Source organism: Condylura cristata, unplaced genomic scaffold (genome assembly GCF_000260355.1).
Source record: "Condylura cristata isolate star-nosed mole 26May11 unplaced genomic scaffold, ConCri1.0 scaffold00011, whole genome shotgun sequence".
NCBI classification, from domain to species: domain Eukaryota; kingdom Metazoa; phylum Chordata; class Mammalia; order Eulipotyphla; family Talpidae; genus Condylura; species Condylura cristata.
The window spans coordinates 38,432,767-38,449,978 of NW_004567112.1; the positions used below are offsets into that span (position 1 = coordinate 38,432,767).

Sequence of the window (17,212 nt, forward strand, 5' to 3'; positions counted from 1 at the left end):
CATCCTATATGGAAGTTCAAAGGTTATTAGCTTAGTCACTTTAGGATCCAGGAAGTCTGAAGCATGTGATCACCATCCACAAAGTACCATCTGAACTTGGGCACAGGTCACTGTGTGCAGCCTCTGCACTTCTATGCTAGAGAAGACAAATGCTTACAGCTGAAGTCATCTCTGCAAATCAGCAGCATTTCCTGTGAGCCAGCATGAATCCTCAGAATGTCACATGGGGAGTCAAACCAGTTGTGAAGAAATTTAGGAGCCGACAAGCAAAGTCTAAGTCCAATAATGACCTAAACAAAAATCTTTCCAAACCTCTACTCAACCACTTCACATGCCCTTTTATAGTCCAATAATTAATCAAATCAACATCACTACTTGTTACATAAACATCAGTGTACTTTTGGCTGCAAAATCGGGAACATCTAAATTCTGCTTCTGATTTTTATTTCTGACCCTTAAATTCTACATTTAATTATGTTGATATGCATCCATTTTCCTCCATTCCCAGAAAAAAAAAACTTAAATAACTACTTGTTATGTTATTCAACTTCTTTCAGCATGAATAAAAAATCTCCTTCCAATATCTGACTTGTTTATTAGGAAAAAAGAGTGGGGTATGACCTATTTAGAAAATGTTCTGTTATGTGTTTGTCGGGCGCAGTGGCATTTTCACAAGCCAAAATGTTTTCCCTGGCAACCTAATTTCTTTGAGTATATGAAGCTATTTCTCATCCATTCTAACTGGAAAAAAAAAATGAAGTTAATAAAAGATAAAAGAGTTTAGGTTGAAGAACAGACGAGAAGAGAGTAAGAATTCAGTTGGAAATAATCTAAAGAGAGAGTCTAGCCCATTTGGCTTTGTCTTCTTGTTTTCCATCTCTGAACTCTGAATTTTTTTTCACCAAAAGTAGCTTATAAAATCAGAGACTAAGGAGAGAAACAGAAAGAAAAACTCAAATAATCCCAGACACAATTAGCTACCTGATATAGGCCCATGTATTAGAAGAGACTGGAGGCTGTGAATACTGCCCTCCACCTGATCCCTAATACATCCCATGGAAAGATCACAATGGGAGAGACATGCCTTAATTGTAGCAATGACAATAACACAAACAAAAAAGCTTAGGTTTGGACTTCTCAATTAAAATGGAATACTGAGGCCCTCCCTGGTGGCGCAGCGGGTTAAAGCACAGCACTAAGAAGCTAAAGCCACTTCAGCATGAGTTCCATCCCCACCTGCCCTGGGGGTGACCCACATGGTGGTAGACCTCTCCTGACCCGCCCGCCCACTGCTCCCCTCAGCAGTGTACTTCATCAGTCGGCCTGTTCTGCTCCCTGCTCTGTCTCTGGTGAATCCTCTCACAGTCCCTGCACCTCTGGCCTGTACCCCAGTTCTGTATGTATAAAAAAAAAAATGGAATACTGAAACTACTTCACAGATCTTGTATCCATCACTATCTGTAGAAATGAAAAGTAGTAAAAAACTTATAGGGACAGCCAAACGAGGAAAAAGATAATCTAGTACAGTAGCTTCAAATAACGGAAAAAACAAACAAACAAAACAACAGAAGTTTCTAGAGCATAGCAGAGAACAAAACAAAGGTGAGTCAGCAAAATCCTGAGGATTCACATGAATACTCTCCAAAATGCTCCAGAAGCAAATGTGGGGGAGGGTAGGGAGTCAGCATGGGTTAAAGAAGTAATTGAAGCCATAGAATAGCCTTCCTTTCCAGCTATGCAAAGTGAACTCTGGTAGGTAACTTAACAAAATCTCAAAGAGATCTAGATATTCTAATAGTTGTGGCACTGAGCCCTGTCCTCAACCAAATATTCTCAGACAAGAAATCAATCACCCGCCATTCATCAGAACAAACAGCATGAACCAGGATGAAAGAAAAATGGCACAATAACTATGCAAACATAAAAAAGTAGCATGAAAAATAAAAGTTCAACTCCGAAGGTAATTCTACTGAAGGAACAAAAGGAAAGACCTTTTAGCTATTTCTCACTACTGGACAATATAAGAACATATATCACCACTTTATTGAACTAGGTCAATCATGTGGCTTTTAGCCTACCATCTCAGTTCACAAAGTTTCTAATGGCAGTACACTGTTACCTTCCATGTCATCGTGTACACATAAATGCCGATGGACCCATTGCTACCTTTTGCTTGGTTCAGTTTTTAAATGAAATTCTGGAGGAAATGAAGGCCAAAAATAATGGCTTTCTTAGCTACTGAATGTTTGAACATGTTGAATTTTCCTGGTGCCAACACACTCGTAAAACAGCCCTGCTTATTGGGAAAATTAACTGTAAAATGTTCTTTACTTTGAATGGGTGTCTGCAATCATTAAATTTACAGATCTCATAATGATTACAAATGTGTCTGATAGGATTTGCACCTCTAAGTTCCCATCATAGCAAATGGTTTAAATCTAATATGCTGCATAAGCGAGATTTAAATTTTCCTAGAGAAGGTAACTTTTCCTAGAGAATGGTAAGAAATTTAGACAGAAGTTTACCAGTTGCCATTTAGGAAAATTAATAAATATCTCCTGAAAAGAACCATTAAAGAAGGACTCCTCATGTGGGCCTTTAAATATGATAACCTCTTCTTTTATTCCTAAGCCAACTGAGACTCAATTTATAGCAAAATAATAAACTTATAATTCAAGTAAAACAAATAGTATATATAAAAAAATACAGTTCAATAGAATTATATGAATGGGTAAGTATGTGGATGGTTGGGCTGATAAAAGCCAAGAATAATATAGCAAAATATTTATATTTAGGTGAATTAAGTATATTCCTTAACCCAATCCAGTAACTGTATGCAGACTTACAGCTTTTTAAAACAAAAAAAATGTAAGAGAATAAAATCCCTAGAACATATACCAAATGTCAATACTCAATGGACTAAAAATTAACAAGATCTTTCTAAAACAATCACATGTTACATGTATAATGTTTTTAGTAAATGCTTTGATTTTGGCTAAAAAAAAAAACAACAAACCACGGCTACTACTTGCATATTACTTACACAACCACAGGAATCCGGTCCCCCATTAAACAGGGAACAAGCTATCCTCACAATCTCTGCCTCTATCTTTCGTAGTCCTGGGAAGATGTCTGGATGCAGCGGATTACTCCATGCAAAATCTCCATAAGCCTGCAAAGAAACACAAGCAGCTGTGACGACAACTGCACTGGGAGGGACAAAGAATCACCCATTAAACAAGTCTCTAGGTATTAGATACTGCTCTAAAAAATGCAAAATACTAAGTTACCTTCCCCAACCTGAAGAAGATTAAAACACCTGTGCAAATGTAACATGCCAAGATAAGAAGCACAAAGGTAGTTAAAAGTACAGACTAAAACACCAAACAGCCTGTTCCAAATCTCAGCTTTGCCTAGCACTTCTGTCATCTTAGGTCAAGTAAATTTAGTTTCCTCATATGCTAAAGGGAATAATTATGTTACTGATTCAATAAAGTTCTAGCAATATGTAAACAATATAATGCATGCAAAGCACCTCAAAGAGTATAAGGCACAAAACAGCCATGTAAGTCCACCACCAGTTGCATGTACACAATGGGAAAGAACATTAGAGGGGTGACGAACATCCTGAGGGCCGGAGAGATCTGCTGAGGAGAGAACCTTGAGACATGACTAGGGATTCATCATTCAGAACAGCTGGTATGAAGAAGGAAAGGAAAACCCCACAATAAGAGTATGGGCTACTCAGTTCAAAAAAAAAAAAAAAGGGAAGTGACAGCAGTGGCTGAATTGTTCATGAAGGGACTTGCATTTTACCCCATAAAGGGCCGACGCTGGAAGAATTTTTTTTTTTAATATTTTTTTTACTTTATTCATATAGAACTGGAGTACAAGCCAGAGGTTCAGGGGCAGTGAGAGGATTCACCAGAGACACAGTTGGGAGCAGAACAGGTAGATCAACAAAGTACACTGCTGAGGGGAGTAGCGGGCGGGTCAGGAGAGGTCTGCCACGCCTGTGGGTCACCTCCAGGGCAGGGATCGAACTCACGCTGAAGCAGCTGTGGCCAGCTTGCAGTGCTGTGCCCTAACCCATTGCGCCACCAGGGAGGGCCCACACTGGAAGATTTTAAGTAAAGTAAAAATAAAAACAGAGCTGTAATATTCAGTGAGGCATGAGCAGTTTCACAGTTATAATAATCAAACATGAAGGCCTAAGGGCCATCCTCCAATACTAATTTTATATAACAAAGTGGGATTTAAAAAATAAATCTGATTAGAAATCAAGAAAGCGAAAGGTAATTCTAAAGTCAACAACAAAAAAATGAGAATTATTTAAATCATGAGGACTACTGCTCACTCTCAGATCATTTGATTTCAGAATCATTTGAGTGGAATCATTTTCACTGGTGTAGAAAATTAAGCCCAACTTTCTATCCCTTTTCTCTTCTTATAAAAGAGACTACATCATATCAACAATCTCAAAAGATGGAACTTCCCTGAGTTACCTGCCTTCTGTACAAGGAAACATAAATAATGTACTCTTACAGATTTTAGATCGACAGTATTATACATTTTCACCTCTGGGTAAAGAGATTATTTCTTAACTTCTTTAATTTTATTTTAACAATAAACTTTCATTCAACAATTTTTTTAATTACAAAAAAAGAAAATAGTGAGGTAATATAAACTGGCACAGACCACACACCCTCCCTTCAAATACTGAGGGTTCACCTTCACAAGGAGTTCGGTGAGCTTCTCCTCCCCACTGTAGACGGCTCCAGAGGCTCTCCCTTCTTGCCACACACCATCTATAGAGAAAGTTAGATCCAGCAGGTCAGTAAGTAGGAACTTTGGGAAGACAAGTTCTAATAAAGAAGAGACAGGAAGAAACCCCCTCTGGGTGAAAAAGAGAAAAAAACATTTGAATGGACCTTCAAGACAGTCTTTACCTTGAATCAAGAAAGAATTCCAATGAAGAACTGTAGCCAAATCAAGATGAAAGATTATCAACAACAATGTGGTAAAGTTTTTAACAGCATCTAACCCAGTAACAACACTGTCCTCATTCCCACCTGCCATGCAATAGCAGAAAAACTTTCCCCTCTTTTTACTCACTTTCTATTCTCTGAGCCTGACCTTTTTCTGCAATGGTTTCCTCCTTCTCTCCCCTGCGAACTGTTATGAACTGAGTTAGCAGAAAGAAGCAAGACAAAAGTGTTAAATTTCAGTTTCCTGTCATCAGTTGGAGCCAAGGGGCCAAATCCAGGACTAAACAAACCATGTTGAAACATGCTGGTCTCAGGGGTCCTTCAGATAAGCCTAGAAATTTAGAAGTTGCTTTCAGCAACTTATGCCACAGCTTCCAGGATCAGGAACACTGTCAACACTGGGAGGAAGCTCGGCAGAAGCTCCCTGACACCCACTTCCTGTCTACATTACAGTAACACATCTGTGATGTGGGTGACTGAGGTCCTTTGCTACAACATGCCCATACCTACTGAAAGCAGGTATGTTACAGAAAAACACTAACAAGAAACTACACCCACATGTTTTACAAAGTATCAACACTCCAATGACAGAACAAAGTACTGAGTAGTGACAACCCAAAGAAATCCCTCAATCTCATCCCGTGTCACACTGTGCTACTGGTCTGATTTTCCCTCTTTTCCTTGGAGGACACTGTTCTTTACCAAGAATGTCTTCAGATCAGTTGTTATTAGACCTTTAAAAATACAGTCCTTGGTCTCACTTCCTGCTCTTTCACTGGTGCCAGAGTATAACAATGGTTAGGGACTTAAAAGTGGAAGGGAAGGAAATACAGCACTATAATCATGACAATCTTTAGTATACAGGTGTCAGGGTGCTAATCACTGGTTTATATGACTGATAAATTCTAGAGAGGATCCAATTTTGTGCCACCCAACATCAAAAACTGTTAATTAGAAATTTAAAATGCACCTGTTAATTAGAAATTTAAAATGCACTTATTGAAATGCAATGGTTATCCTGTATTGAACCTAAGAATAAAAAAATGGTATTTGTAGAAAAACTTGTGAAATAGGAACAGAATCTGTAAATTAGTAAAGAATACTGTACCAATGTTAATTTTTCAGTTTTGACAAATACACCATAGTTATCTTAGTGGTTAACATCAGGAAATGCTTCGTTAGGGGCAGAGAGGAAATCTGAACTGCCTCTGCAAATTTTCTACAACTCTGTAATATTCTCTTAATCTGTAACAAATTACATTAAATTTATATTTAACATTTATTCAGCACTTACTAAATGACAAGAGTTATACATTTACATGCTCTTAATCTCTATCACCATCCTTTCAGATAAGCACTATTATTGTTACATATAACTACTTCACTGGTAATATCTAACCTGGTGTATTTATCCTTCTCACATGAACTCATACATGTATGTGTGTGACTACGACACAAAACACTATTAATATTCTGATATATATACACAGATACATATATATCATGTGTTTATCTTTTGATGATGGAATTAGTGATTGAATCTGTATTTCATTTTTATCACATACAATCTTTTTTTTTTTTAAAGATTTATTCACACAGAACTGGGGTACAGGCCAGAGATGCGGAGGGTGAGAGGATTCACCAGAGACAGAGTGGGGAGCAGAACAGGCAAATGATGAAGTACACTGCTGAGGGGAGCAGCGGGCGGGTCAGGAGAGGTCTGCCTCGCCATGTGGATCTCCTCCGGGGCAGGCAGGAATCAAACTCATGTGGAAGTGGCTTAAGCTTTTTAGTGCTGTGCTTTAACCGGCTGTGCCACCAGGGAGGGCCCACATACAATATTTTTAAAAACAAATGTATCTTTTTAGTCAAGCTTAGAAAAGGATACCAAACCAAGTTCCATAGTCTCTAAGATTTGCATACTTTATGGATGAAAGATGAACTTAAATAGTTTTTAAAATACAAAATTCAACCTCTGAAACAGGGAGCTGACCTCCAAAACATGAAGTACCAGGGATGGCCTGTTCTTAACCTTTCATGATGCCCATACCCACCCTGGTAAGGGAAGAGAGGCACTGGAAAAGAATCATACCCATAGAGCTGTATTCCTTGAGCTTCTCCAAAACTTCAGATGAGCTCAGACCTTGCGTGGGCAAAGCTTTCACGTACTCTTTGTCTACTTTCAGGAATGACATGCTCTTGTTAATATCATCCTTGGTCTTCTTCACCTTATCCTGAATCTCCAATGTTAAGAGAAACAAATTAAGAGGCAAATTAGAGCGAGTAAAAGAACCAGTTGTGACATCAACAGCTCAAGGCTGGGCACTCTACAAGTGCTACCGAACAAGGGTGGCATTATTTCTAAAGAGACAGGAGAATATTCTGACTGTTCAGCTACTTTCTGGCATGTACAACAGTTTCTCAGACATCTGAAAAGACCACTTTCTCTTTGAAGGTCAAAGATGCATCCAATCCCACCTCCGCCCACCTTTCCTCTGCCAGGTTGACATCACCACTGCTCTACTTGATCTTCATTTGCTAATGTCAGCATTTCCTGAGGGCAATATCTGGACCTTGTTCCTGTCCTGGCAGCAGCTGGTGTGTGTGCTAAAGAAACAAAGGTAGAGCCATAAACAGTAGCCAGATTTTGTTGCCTGTGCAAGTAATGGACTTTTTCAACAGAGCATACCAGGAATCTGGAAGCTGACTCTACTTCCCCCCAATAAGACACACTGGAAACTTTGAGGAAGACTGCATTCTCTCCTTAGATTATCAAGTACTAGGGAGGAGTTAAGGTCCTTTCTGCTACATAACTTATCAAGTACAGCTATTTCTTTTCCGTTCTCATAGCCACAGCTTCTGAAACATACTCTTTCTTTCATTCATTCACTTACTCCCTTAATAAATAAGTGTCAAATTTAAATGCTGTGGGCAGTAATGCAGGCAATGAAAACTGAAGCAGTGACTCTAGGGTGACAGGTTTGGGGGAGTGGCTGCAGGCCACAATTTGTGTTTCAGTGAGATGGTTTTCATCAGTGTATCTATTAAAGTTTGATGCTCCAGATGTAGATCAAACTATGTAGATTTTCTCATCTCTAGTTGTAGGTGAACAAAATACAACAGGATCTTCTTGTATGTGGCCCTCCTTAAAACCACAGGAAATCCACTCCTTTAGAACATGTCTGTAGCAGCCTACCAGTGGCAGCTAGTAAAGCCCACATTCTTGGCAGTGCCGGGCATGCCATGCACACAGCAGTATTTTCATGCTGTAAATATAAAACCTCTGCCGCATACATGGCAACCACGCAGCAGGAAAGACTATGAAAGCTCAATTTCCATGCGTGGACTATGCTGCTGTGATAAAACAAAAAATAAGAGGGATGTTAGAAAGCACAGCAAGGACTTTCCCACTGCTAGTTCTTGCCTCAGGAGCTCTAGTCACATTAGCCAATTGTAATTTCTTCATAGCATTCAAAATGCAATCCTTACACACTTGCTTGCTTGTTTTCTGTCTAAATATATAAAAAGAGGAAGGGTCTGGTCTCGTTCACCACTCTATCCCCAACACCTGAGATGGCAGCTGACAAGAAGGTGTTCATAAAACGGCATTGAGTAAGTGAATGCAGGTGAGTGGACGAGGGGAGAACAGACGCACACTCAAATATCTTCTTATTCCTGAACCTTAAGATATGCTAATAAAAAATCAAAGGTGGTTATATAGTTAAAAGTGTCTTTTAATTGTTATCTCGTGACTTAAAGAATAGATTCTGAGATTCTAACCTTTGTCTCAAAATTCAAATTGAAGGCAAAAAGTATAAAGGTGGAAGAAATACAGGGACTATGGTGAAATACTGCTCTCTTATCCGTTCTGCTGTCTTTCCCTCTTCCCTACCCTAACTTGCTAAGCACTAAATTAGATTTAATCTTAGGGTTGAATATCACTTGGGGAGCAAATAAAAGTGTATCTACTCTCATTCCCTTTCTTCATCCTAATTATTACTCTGCTTTCCCCCAGGAAAGGAAAAGAACTGAATTCTAGGATAACTATTAGCACAGTAGTCTGGATTTTGGTCAAAAGTGCAGACAACTTACAACTTCTCTGGTTTGTCAAGAAAGGGGAAAAGGAGTAAAAAGGCAAAAGTGAAAGAATGCTTAACAGGACAGCAGGTAAGGCTGGGAAAACTTGCAGGAAAACTGAGGAGAGGCAGACAACTGGGGGAAATGGGACATCAAAGGCTCTCTGGCCTTTCTTATATTTTGCAATGGGGGCTTGTCCTCTGATGAAGAATCTGTGGAAGGGTGCAGAGGTGACTGTCTTACCCACTGTGTTTGAGGGTGGAGAAGAGCATGAAGGGCTCATACTCGACGAAAGATAGGTACAAAGAGCAAGAGAATATCCCTGTCACCTAACTTTCTAAGTCTGGGATCAGCAAAATACAGCCCAAATCTGACCCAGCACTTCTCTTGGCAGAGAGTTTTAGGAACACAGCCAGGCCCATGCCTGTGCTCACCACCCCACTGCTGCTCTCTCTCTACAGGGGCAGGCCTGAGGAGTAGGGCAGACACAGCACGAAGCCTCAACTGGTTCATGACAGAGAGTCTGCCAACCCCTGATCAACTCCCAACCTGAGGATAAATACCGGAAATGTTCATTTAATGTCACTATAAGTCTTCAGAAACTTGGACTTTAAGCAAAATGATATAAAGAAAACCTTGAATACCTTTTCATTTAACATCAGGCAAGATTTTTCTTTCCCTCGTCTTTGTAACAAATTAAATGAACAATATGATGTTGTTCAAGGATCTGCTGTTATCTAAATTCAACCCAGTCAACCACTGCTCCAAAGAATTGTATCTCTAGTAGCAGGTTTTCTAACTTCAAATTCTTCCTTTCTCCTTAAGCCAAATATGCTGGAGAAAGGATTAAGTCATTTCTCTGGCCCGTCTCTGTTGTGGGGGGCTGTCCTGTGCACTGTAGAATGTTTAGCCGGACCCCTGACCAGCACCTACTGATGATAAAAAACACTACCCTCCAGTTACTATAACCAAAAATGTCTTGAAATCTGTGTTCCCAAGGGACAAAATCACCTTCCCCGTTTGAGAATACTAGAGTCACTAAATAGAAAGAGAAAAATATGATTACAGGAGAAGAGAGGATAGAGAGCTGAAGATCTATAGATTCTACTTACCTTGCGACCAATAATAGGCATCTTCCTGATGAGCTTAAAACATTTCTTTTTAAACCTTGACCATAAACCTAAAGAAATAGATGATTTTACTATTCAAGTAAATTTCCATGGTTATGACCTACTAGTCACAGTGAAGAAATATAATATTCAATCTATCTTCCACAACCTTACTTCAGTTCACAAAGGTAGTTTTTTTCCCTTAAAAAAAATCAGCAACATATTTATGTTGTAAACACCAACACGCAGACAAAGTCTCACCTTTCCCAGAGTCCCTGGTAAACACTACTATTAACTTCTAATTACCCTTCTAGAATTTCTTTACATATGTACAAGAAAAAAGATATATTCTTATTTGTGTCTCCTTTTTACCCAAAAGGCAGCACTGTACTAACTTTGTCTACTTAGGAATATATAAGATCAATGCTTCCTCATTATTTTTATAGCTGCAAGTTCATATGGATGTTCCATAATCTATATAACTTGTCCCTTCTTCCTAAAGGGTACTTTAGTTGTTTCTAATATTTGCTACTACAAATCACACTGAAATAAATTCCTGGTAAATTCCCAGAAGCAAGAGTGTTCAGTCCAGAATTATTTCTCTCCCTTCTCCACAAATAACCAACACATGCTATTTTGCTAAGGGTTTGTGCTACAGTCTCTCATTTAGCATTTCATCCTAGCAACAATTTCTGGATCCAAAATTGGGCTGATTATCATCGACATCAATCGAAATCCTTTCTGTTGAACAGTACAAAGGACAAACGCAGAATCTTGATGTTGTTGACTATGAATACATGACATCTAAATAGACTGTATGTCTTTTTTTTTCATAATATCTATTTATTTTACATGCTGTGTGTGTGTGTATATATATATATTTTATAATACTATATTTTTACATCATTTTGTGCCTTTTTCCATCTCAGTTGTAATCTCCATGGGCTTCCCATCACCATATCACCTGTGTGCCATCACCATAGTCCAGTGCACTTCCCTCCCCTGACAGTTTCTGATCCCATTTCCTATTCCACTCCAAAATGTCTCTGGTATAAAATTGTTCATTATTATTATTATTATTTTCTCCCCTGGTACTTTATACTCCTGCTATGAGTGAAACCATCTAGCATTTTTCCTTTTCTTTCTGGCTTATATCACTAAGCCTGATCCTTTCCAGCTCCATCCATGTTGCTGCAAAAGTCTTGTGTTTATCCTTTTTGGTTGCTGAGTAATATTCCATTGTGTATATGTACCACATCTTTTTAATCCTGGACTGTGTATCTTTTAATGCACCCACATTCAATTTACCCCAACTGACTATGACGACAGGATTCTGCAAGTAGCACCGAAGGCATGGCACACTATCCAAAAAGACCCAAGGGGTAGAGCATTCCTCACTCACTAAGGCCACAAATCAAGTCAAGAGAGATGAGAGATTTTGAAGTCTCTGTTTTTCACAGGACTCTATGAAAGTAGAAAATTTCAGCTTTTTCAGACAAAGAAAAGAAATCTAGACCGAGCTTTCATGCAAGGCATGAACTGAATATGAACTTTCACTGCAATCCTACGAGATCTGGGTATTCCGACTCCCTGGCCAGACACTCTTTCAACAGCCAGCATGCGTCTGTATCTTCCTTTGTTATTTGTATCTTCATTAGATGTTTCTGCTTAGGCTACAGGCCTGTCTTTGTTTTTAGCTGTAAATATCTGGAATAAGATCAGGTAACTAAAACAGACTGAATAAGAAAACAACAAGATTGTGAAATCACTGTAGCTACTGCTTTGTTTAATTTTTGAAGTATTTCCTTCCCAAGCAATGTCCAACACACTAATATATACAGCTGAGATTGGGCTGTATGTACACTGCTATATCTATGTTCTTTTCATTTATTTTGCACATCATTAAAAGTTCTTCATTAACATATTTTAAATGTCAACCCTAGAGTCGACCAAAGGAGTAGTCTAGTGCTGGTTATATTTAAGCTGCCTGTTATTTGACTATATATAACAGTATCAATGCTATACCATTTCAAAACTACTTCCTTACTTAACAGATGAAGCAATTAGTGAATGAGGTTGAAAGAGACCTAAAAATTAGCAAACTGAGTCAGGCTTCCAAAAGAACAATAATTTGTCTAAGTGGAAGAGAAAAGAATAGATTAATTTTGGGTAAGTTGTCAGATAGAAATAAAAGTCCCCAGAAATACAGAAAGAAAGGCAGGTTATGCGAAGGCAACACACAGGAAATGCCAGAGACAAACACAGCAACGCACAGCTCAAAGTTAAGAAGTCTTTTCATTCAAGGTACGCCACTCGATCCTGTATTACCCTGTGATTAGACAAGGCAGGTATTATGATCATTGTTTTATTGTGAGGAAACAGGCAAAGAGAGCTTAAGGATGCAGTTGCCCAAGGTGCCGTGGCTAGAAACCAGGAGAGTTTAGCACCTCCTCCTACAGAGAGGTTGGTATCTGTTGATGAACTATGGACAATCCCACAGTTAAAATCAACATCAAGTAGTAGCGATAAGAGCAGACAATCAGAAAGCAGAATTAAGAGATAACATCTTAGAGCACTGCTCACACCTGGCCACCTTCCTGTCACAGCAGTTCTTATCTAGCCCAGTGGCTACCCTGTGTTCCAGAACTACCCCTCCCCTTCAGGAGGGTATTCAGGGTCTGAAGATCAGCAAAATTTCTCACTAGTCCAGACTTTAGACTTCTCTAGAGCAATATACTAATGACTGATACTTCAGTGACCATGTACAAATACTTCTACATGAGCAAGGTACTGGGGAAGAAACAGCAATTCTATCAAAATTATCTTCCATCTCTAGGAAGAAGACATTTTTATCTGTGTCTAAGTTCAAGCTGGGGATTGCAAAAAGTGTGTATTGGTGTTAAACTCTATGAAAATGCCAACAGCAGTAATTTTTGATCCACAAAAGCTCCACTGTATATGGTTCAGCTATTCAGATAGAAATAGATACAGATACATGTTTATCTCTATGTGATTAAATCTTGATTTGTTTTTACATTATTATCTATAGTTTCTAAATGCTCTATATGAACATGTACTACTTTTTTTTTTTTTTTTTAAAGATTTATTTATTTATTCATACAGAACTGGGGTACAGGCCAGAGGCTCAGGGGCGGTGAGAGGCTTCACCAGAGACAGAGTGGGGAGCAGAACAGGCAGATCGACGAAGTACACTGCTGAGGGGAGCAGCGGGCGGGCCAGGAGAGGTCTGGCTCGCCATGTGGTCTCCTCCGGGGCAGGCGGCAGGCGGGAATCGAACTCATGCGGAAGTAGCTTCAGATTCTCAGTGCTGTGCTTTAACCCGCTGCGCCACCAGGGAGGGCCACATGTACTACTTTTATAACAAAATATGTTATTAAAAATAAAACAGCTGAAAAAAAAAATAAATAAAACAGCTGAAATGGTCTGGAGTTCCACTCACGAAGATTCAGGCAGCACATCCCATTCATCTGCTGCTGCTACTGAAATGCTCGTGGACTGCTCGAAGGCCAGTCGGGACACTAAGTTAAGCAGATAACCTAAGTGGGCTGTGCCTTTACCAGCTAGGCAAAATGCGCACAGGCACCATGGACTGCAGAACTGAAAAAAAGTAGTAAGTAACTAAAGCCAATACTAATCACAGCCATGAAATACACATCTCAAGATTCCAAATCACAAGTACCACTTTAAAAGTCAAGCACACAGTGGGAGCTGGGGTGTGGGAGTTAGGGCTTACTGGGCAGTTTCAGTTTAGGATGATGAAAAGGCTGTAGGGATGTATGGTAGACGGTTGCCCAACAATGTGAATGTACTTAATATTTCTGAACAGTAAACAAAAATGGGTTAAATGGCAACTTCTTGTTAGACATATTTTAGAATAAAAAAAGAAAAAAGAAAAAAACATGTATTGCTACTCCCAAGGGTCTTCTGGAGGAGGTCACCTACTCCAGGTCAAGATGGTAGACATTACTGTATGAAATGCTTCCTTGAATCCATTCAAGCAGACATTATCAGGGAAGCAAACAGGAAATTCTAAAAACATGAGAAACGACAAGCAATTTTCTTCAATGTTACTGGCTTCTTATCCCAAGGACATAAACTCAGATATTCTACTGAATACAGCAGGGAAGCGGGGGAATGTTAGGGAATATCCCTTACCACTCTTAACATTTGTATTTGGGTGAAATCAAACAAACTTTACCAAGCACAGTCTTCAGGGTGAAAACAATTCACAAGGAGGTAACATGTAAGCCAGAACGCCAAACTGGGAAGGGGAGAGGAGTGGGTAAGAGAACAACCTAAATCTTAGAAAAGATGGATCTACACACTGTTTACAGGAGACTTATCTTCTTCCTCACTCCCAGGGAAGTGGGCCCCTTCACCCCTATGGCAGTCTGACTCCCTAGGTCACTACCAGGGAAGCGCAATGCACTATGTCCACTGACATGAGAAGTTCAACTCCAGGCCAGGGGATGTAATACTTGTACACGATCCCTAGAGCCTAGCACAGTGCCTGGCGCACTGCAAGTACTCATAGGGGGTCCTCGCACAAGTAACATTCCAATTGCACATAATCTTTATTTAAAAGATGGCCTAAAAAGCAATAAACTTCTACTTGGGGAACTTCAGGTGACACAATAGGTTCTAGGCAAGAAACCAGAACTGAGTTTAAGCCACACTAAGAGATATCCTTGCTATCAATAATTTCTCAAAGTTGTGACGTAGCTGCAAATTCCTATCTACATAAAAAGTTACATAAGAGATATCTATCAAAAGATAATGTGCTACTTTCCACTTCTAAAAATCATAACCAAAAGGTAAGAAGTTAATTCAATGTGTCAGTCATGGGTCTGAGGCTAGTGAAACCCCACTAACCTCTCAATTTGTCTAGCGGGGATGGCATACTTACTCTCAGGCTGGAAAACAAACTCATACAGCCAGACGAGCAGCAGGGTCCACAGGACACTCCACAAAATCAACTGCCAGGGCTCATACTTGGTGCAGTGCCCGTTTACATAATTCTTGGCTTTTGTGGAATATACTTCCAAAATCTCGAAGTAGGGCTCAAAGGCCTTCTAGAAATAGAAGAGAAAGAATATTACATTTAGAGGGTGTTAGGAAGTCTGTTCTTAGCTTGTTCTCCAACGCTCATTTTTCAAGGGCAAGGCCACTGTTGAATCTGGCCCTACCCCGGCAATAATCTTATCATTCTCTAAAGCCCTCAAAGTTTCTGCTCCAGTCACTGCCCCTGACAAGTCATGTGGACTTTGGCAAGATTTTTCATCTTCTGCCTAGACTGTAAAATAAAAAGTAAGCCATATCACCACCTCAGATATAAAGCTTCTATGCTTTGCTTATTCATTGTCCCATTCTCTGAACTCTACCTGATCCTCTCAATATGAATATCTCGCTCTTCTCTGTTTTATTTGAATAGCTTCCATTCTCTAACTCAAGGGTCATCAATCTGTCTCTGAAAAAGGTTCAAGAAAAACTGATATGAAAGAATGCACAAAATGATGTAAGAATAAACTACTATATATATATTTTTTTAAAAAAAAAAAGGTCCAAGAGAAAATAGTATATTCACAGACCAATAACTCAACTCTGCTGCTATAGAGAAATGCTGCCACAGACACAGGTAAACACACGAAGGTAGCTATGTGCCAACACAATTAATTGCAGTTGCTAAAATCTGAATCTTCTGTCATTTCACTTGTCACAAAATAGTCTTTTTAAAACAACTAAAAGAAGATCATTCTTAACTCATGGGCTGTACAGGCCAGTCTTCCAATCTCCTCAAAGAACTTATTTGACTAAGAAACCCTTAAAGCAAGGTCTTTAAGAAACCCTTAAAGCCAGATCTTTTCATTACATGTATCCCTCACGATACACTATACACATCACAAACAAGAAAAATATCCCAGCATCTAAAAACTTACTGTCACATCCCACTCACAAGAATTCAGCTGTCCCAGTGAGTTTGCCTTGGGTACTCACCCTACCTCTACACAGAGCTCATCACAGCCTGCACTGCGGTCCACCATCTGTTTCCTATTTCCCTGACTATATGATTAGTCCCTGAACACAGACCAATTCTGCTACAAGCCCCTAGGCTGCCCAGAACAAAGCAAGTTCATCGTGACAGCTTGTTATCCGTTCACTTACCCAACATTTGTGAAGCAATCCCAGTGTTTCAGGCATTAAGTTGGGGGAGCACTAAGGTAAGTATCACTAGATTCCTGCCCCTGCTGGGTTTACATCTCCTGGGAGAGAGCTATGTGCAAGGGTGTGTAAGCACACACACAGGCCCACACACACAGAGAAGCACACCAATTTAATGAGTCATTAAAACCCTTCAGAATAGGGCCCTCCCTGGTGGCGCAGCAGGTTAAAGCACTGCACTAAGAAGCTAAGGCCACTTCCGCATGAGTTCGATTCCGGCCTGCCCCGGAGGTGACCACATGGCGTGGCAGACCTCTCCTGACCCGCCCGATGCTCCCCTCAGCAGTGTACTTTGTTGATCTGCCTGTTCTGTTCCCCGCTCTGTGTCTGGTGAAGCCTCTCATTGCCCCTAGGCCTCTGGCCTGTACCCCAGTTCTGTATGCACAAATAAATAAATCTTTAAACAAATAAACAAAAACCCTTCAGAATAAACACTCTGTATAAAGAGGATGTCAGTGAAATGTTAAGGGAGGGGAGATGATATCACAGAGGAGAAATCTAAGCTAGATAAAGGGTAAAAGAATGGCCTAAGAAAACTCTCCAGGCAGAAAAATTAAAAAGAAAGAAGTGTTGGCCCTCCCTGGTGGCGCAGCGGGTTAAAGCACAGCACTGAGAATCTAAAGCCGCTTCAGCATAAGTTCGATTCCCGCCTGCTCCGGAGGTGACCCATATGGCGTGGCAGACCTCTCCTGACCCGCCCGCTTGCTCCCCTCAGCAGTGTACTTCGTCGATCTGCCTGTTCTGTTCCCCACTCTGTCTCTGGTGAAGCCTCTCACCGCCCCTGAGCCTCTGGCCTGC

The 17,212-nt window shown here is 40.0% G+C and overlaps 1 protein-coding gene across 3 annotated transcripts in view; it reads right to left on the minus strand.

Moving 5' to 3' along the window:
* SGPL1 (sphingosine-1-phosphate lyase 1) overlaps window positions 1-17,212 on the minus strand; it is a 51,839-nt gene that overhangs the window by 12,709 nt on the left and 21,918 nt on the right. For all 3 annotated transcript variants that reach the window (XM_004680800.2, XM_012723855.1, XM_012723856.1), the window contains exons 3-7: window positions 15,102-15,267; window positions 10,178-10,245; window positions 7,081-7,228; window positions 4,732-4,808; window positions 3,044-3,172 (exon numbers count right to left, since the gene is read on the minus strand). In XM_004680800.2, the coding sequence (XP_004680857.1) occupies window positions 3,044-3,172; window positions 4,732-4,808; window positions 7,081-7,228; window positions 10,178-10,245; window positions 15,102-15,267 (588 nt within the window). The remainder of the gene's footprint in view (window positions 1-3,043; window positions 3,173-4,731; window positions 4,809-7,080; window positions 7,229-10,177; window positions 10,246-15,101; window positions 15,268-17,212) is intronic.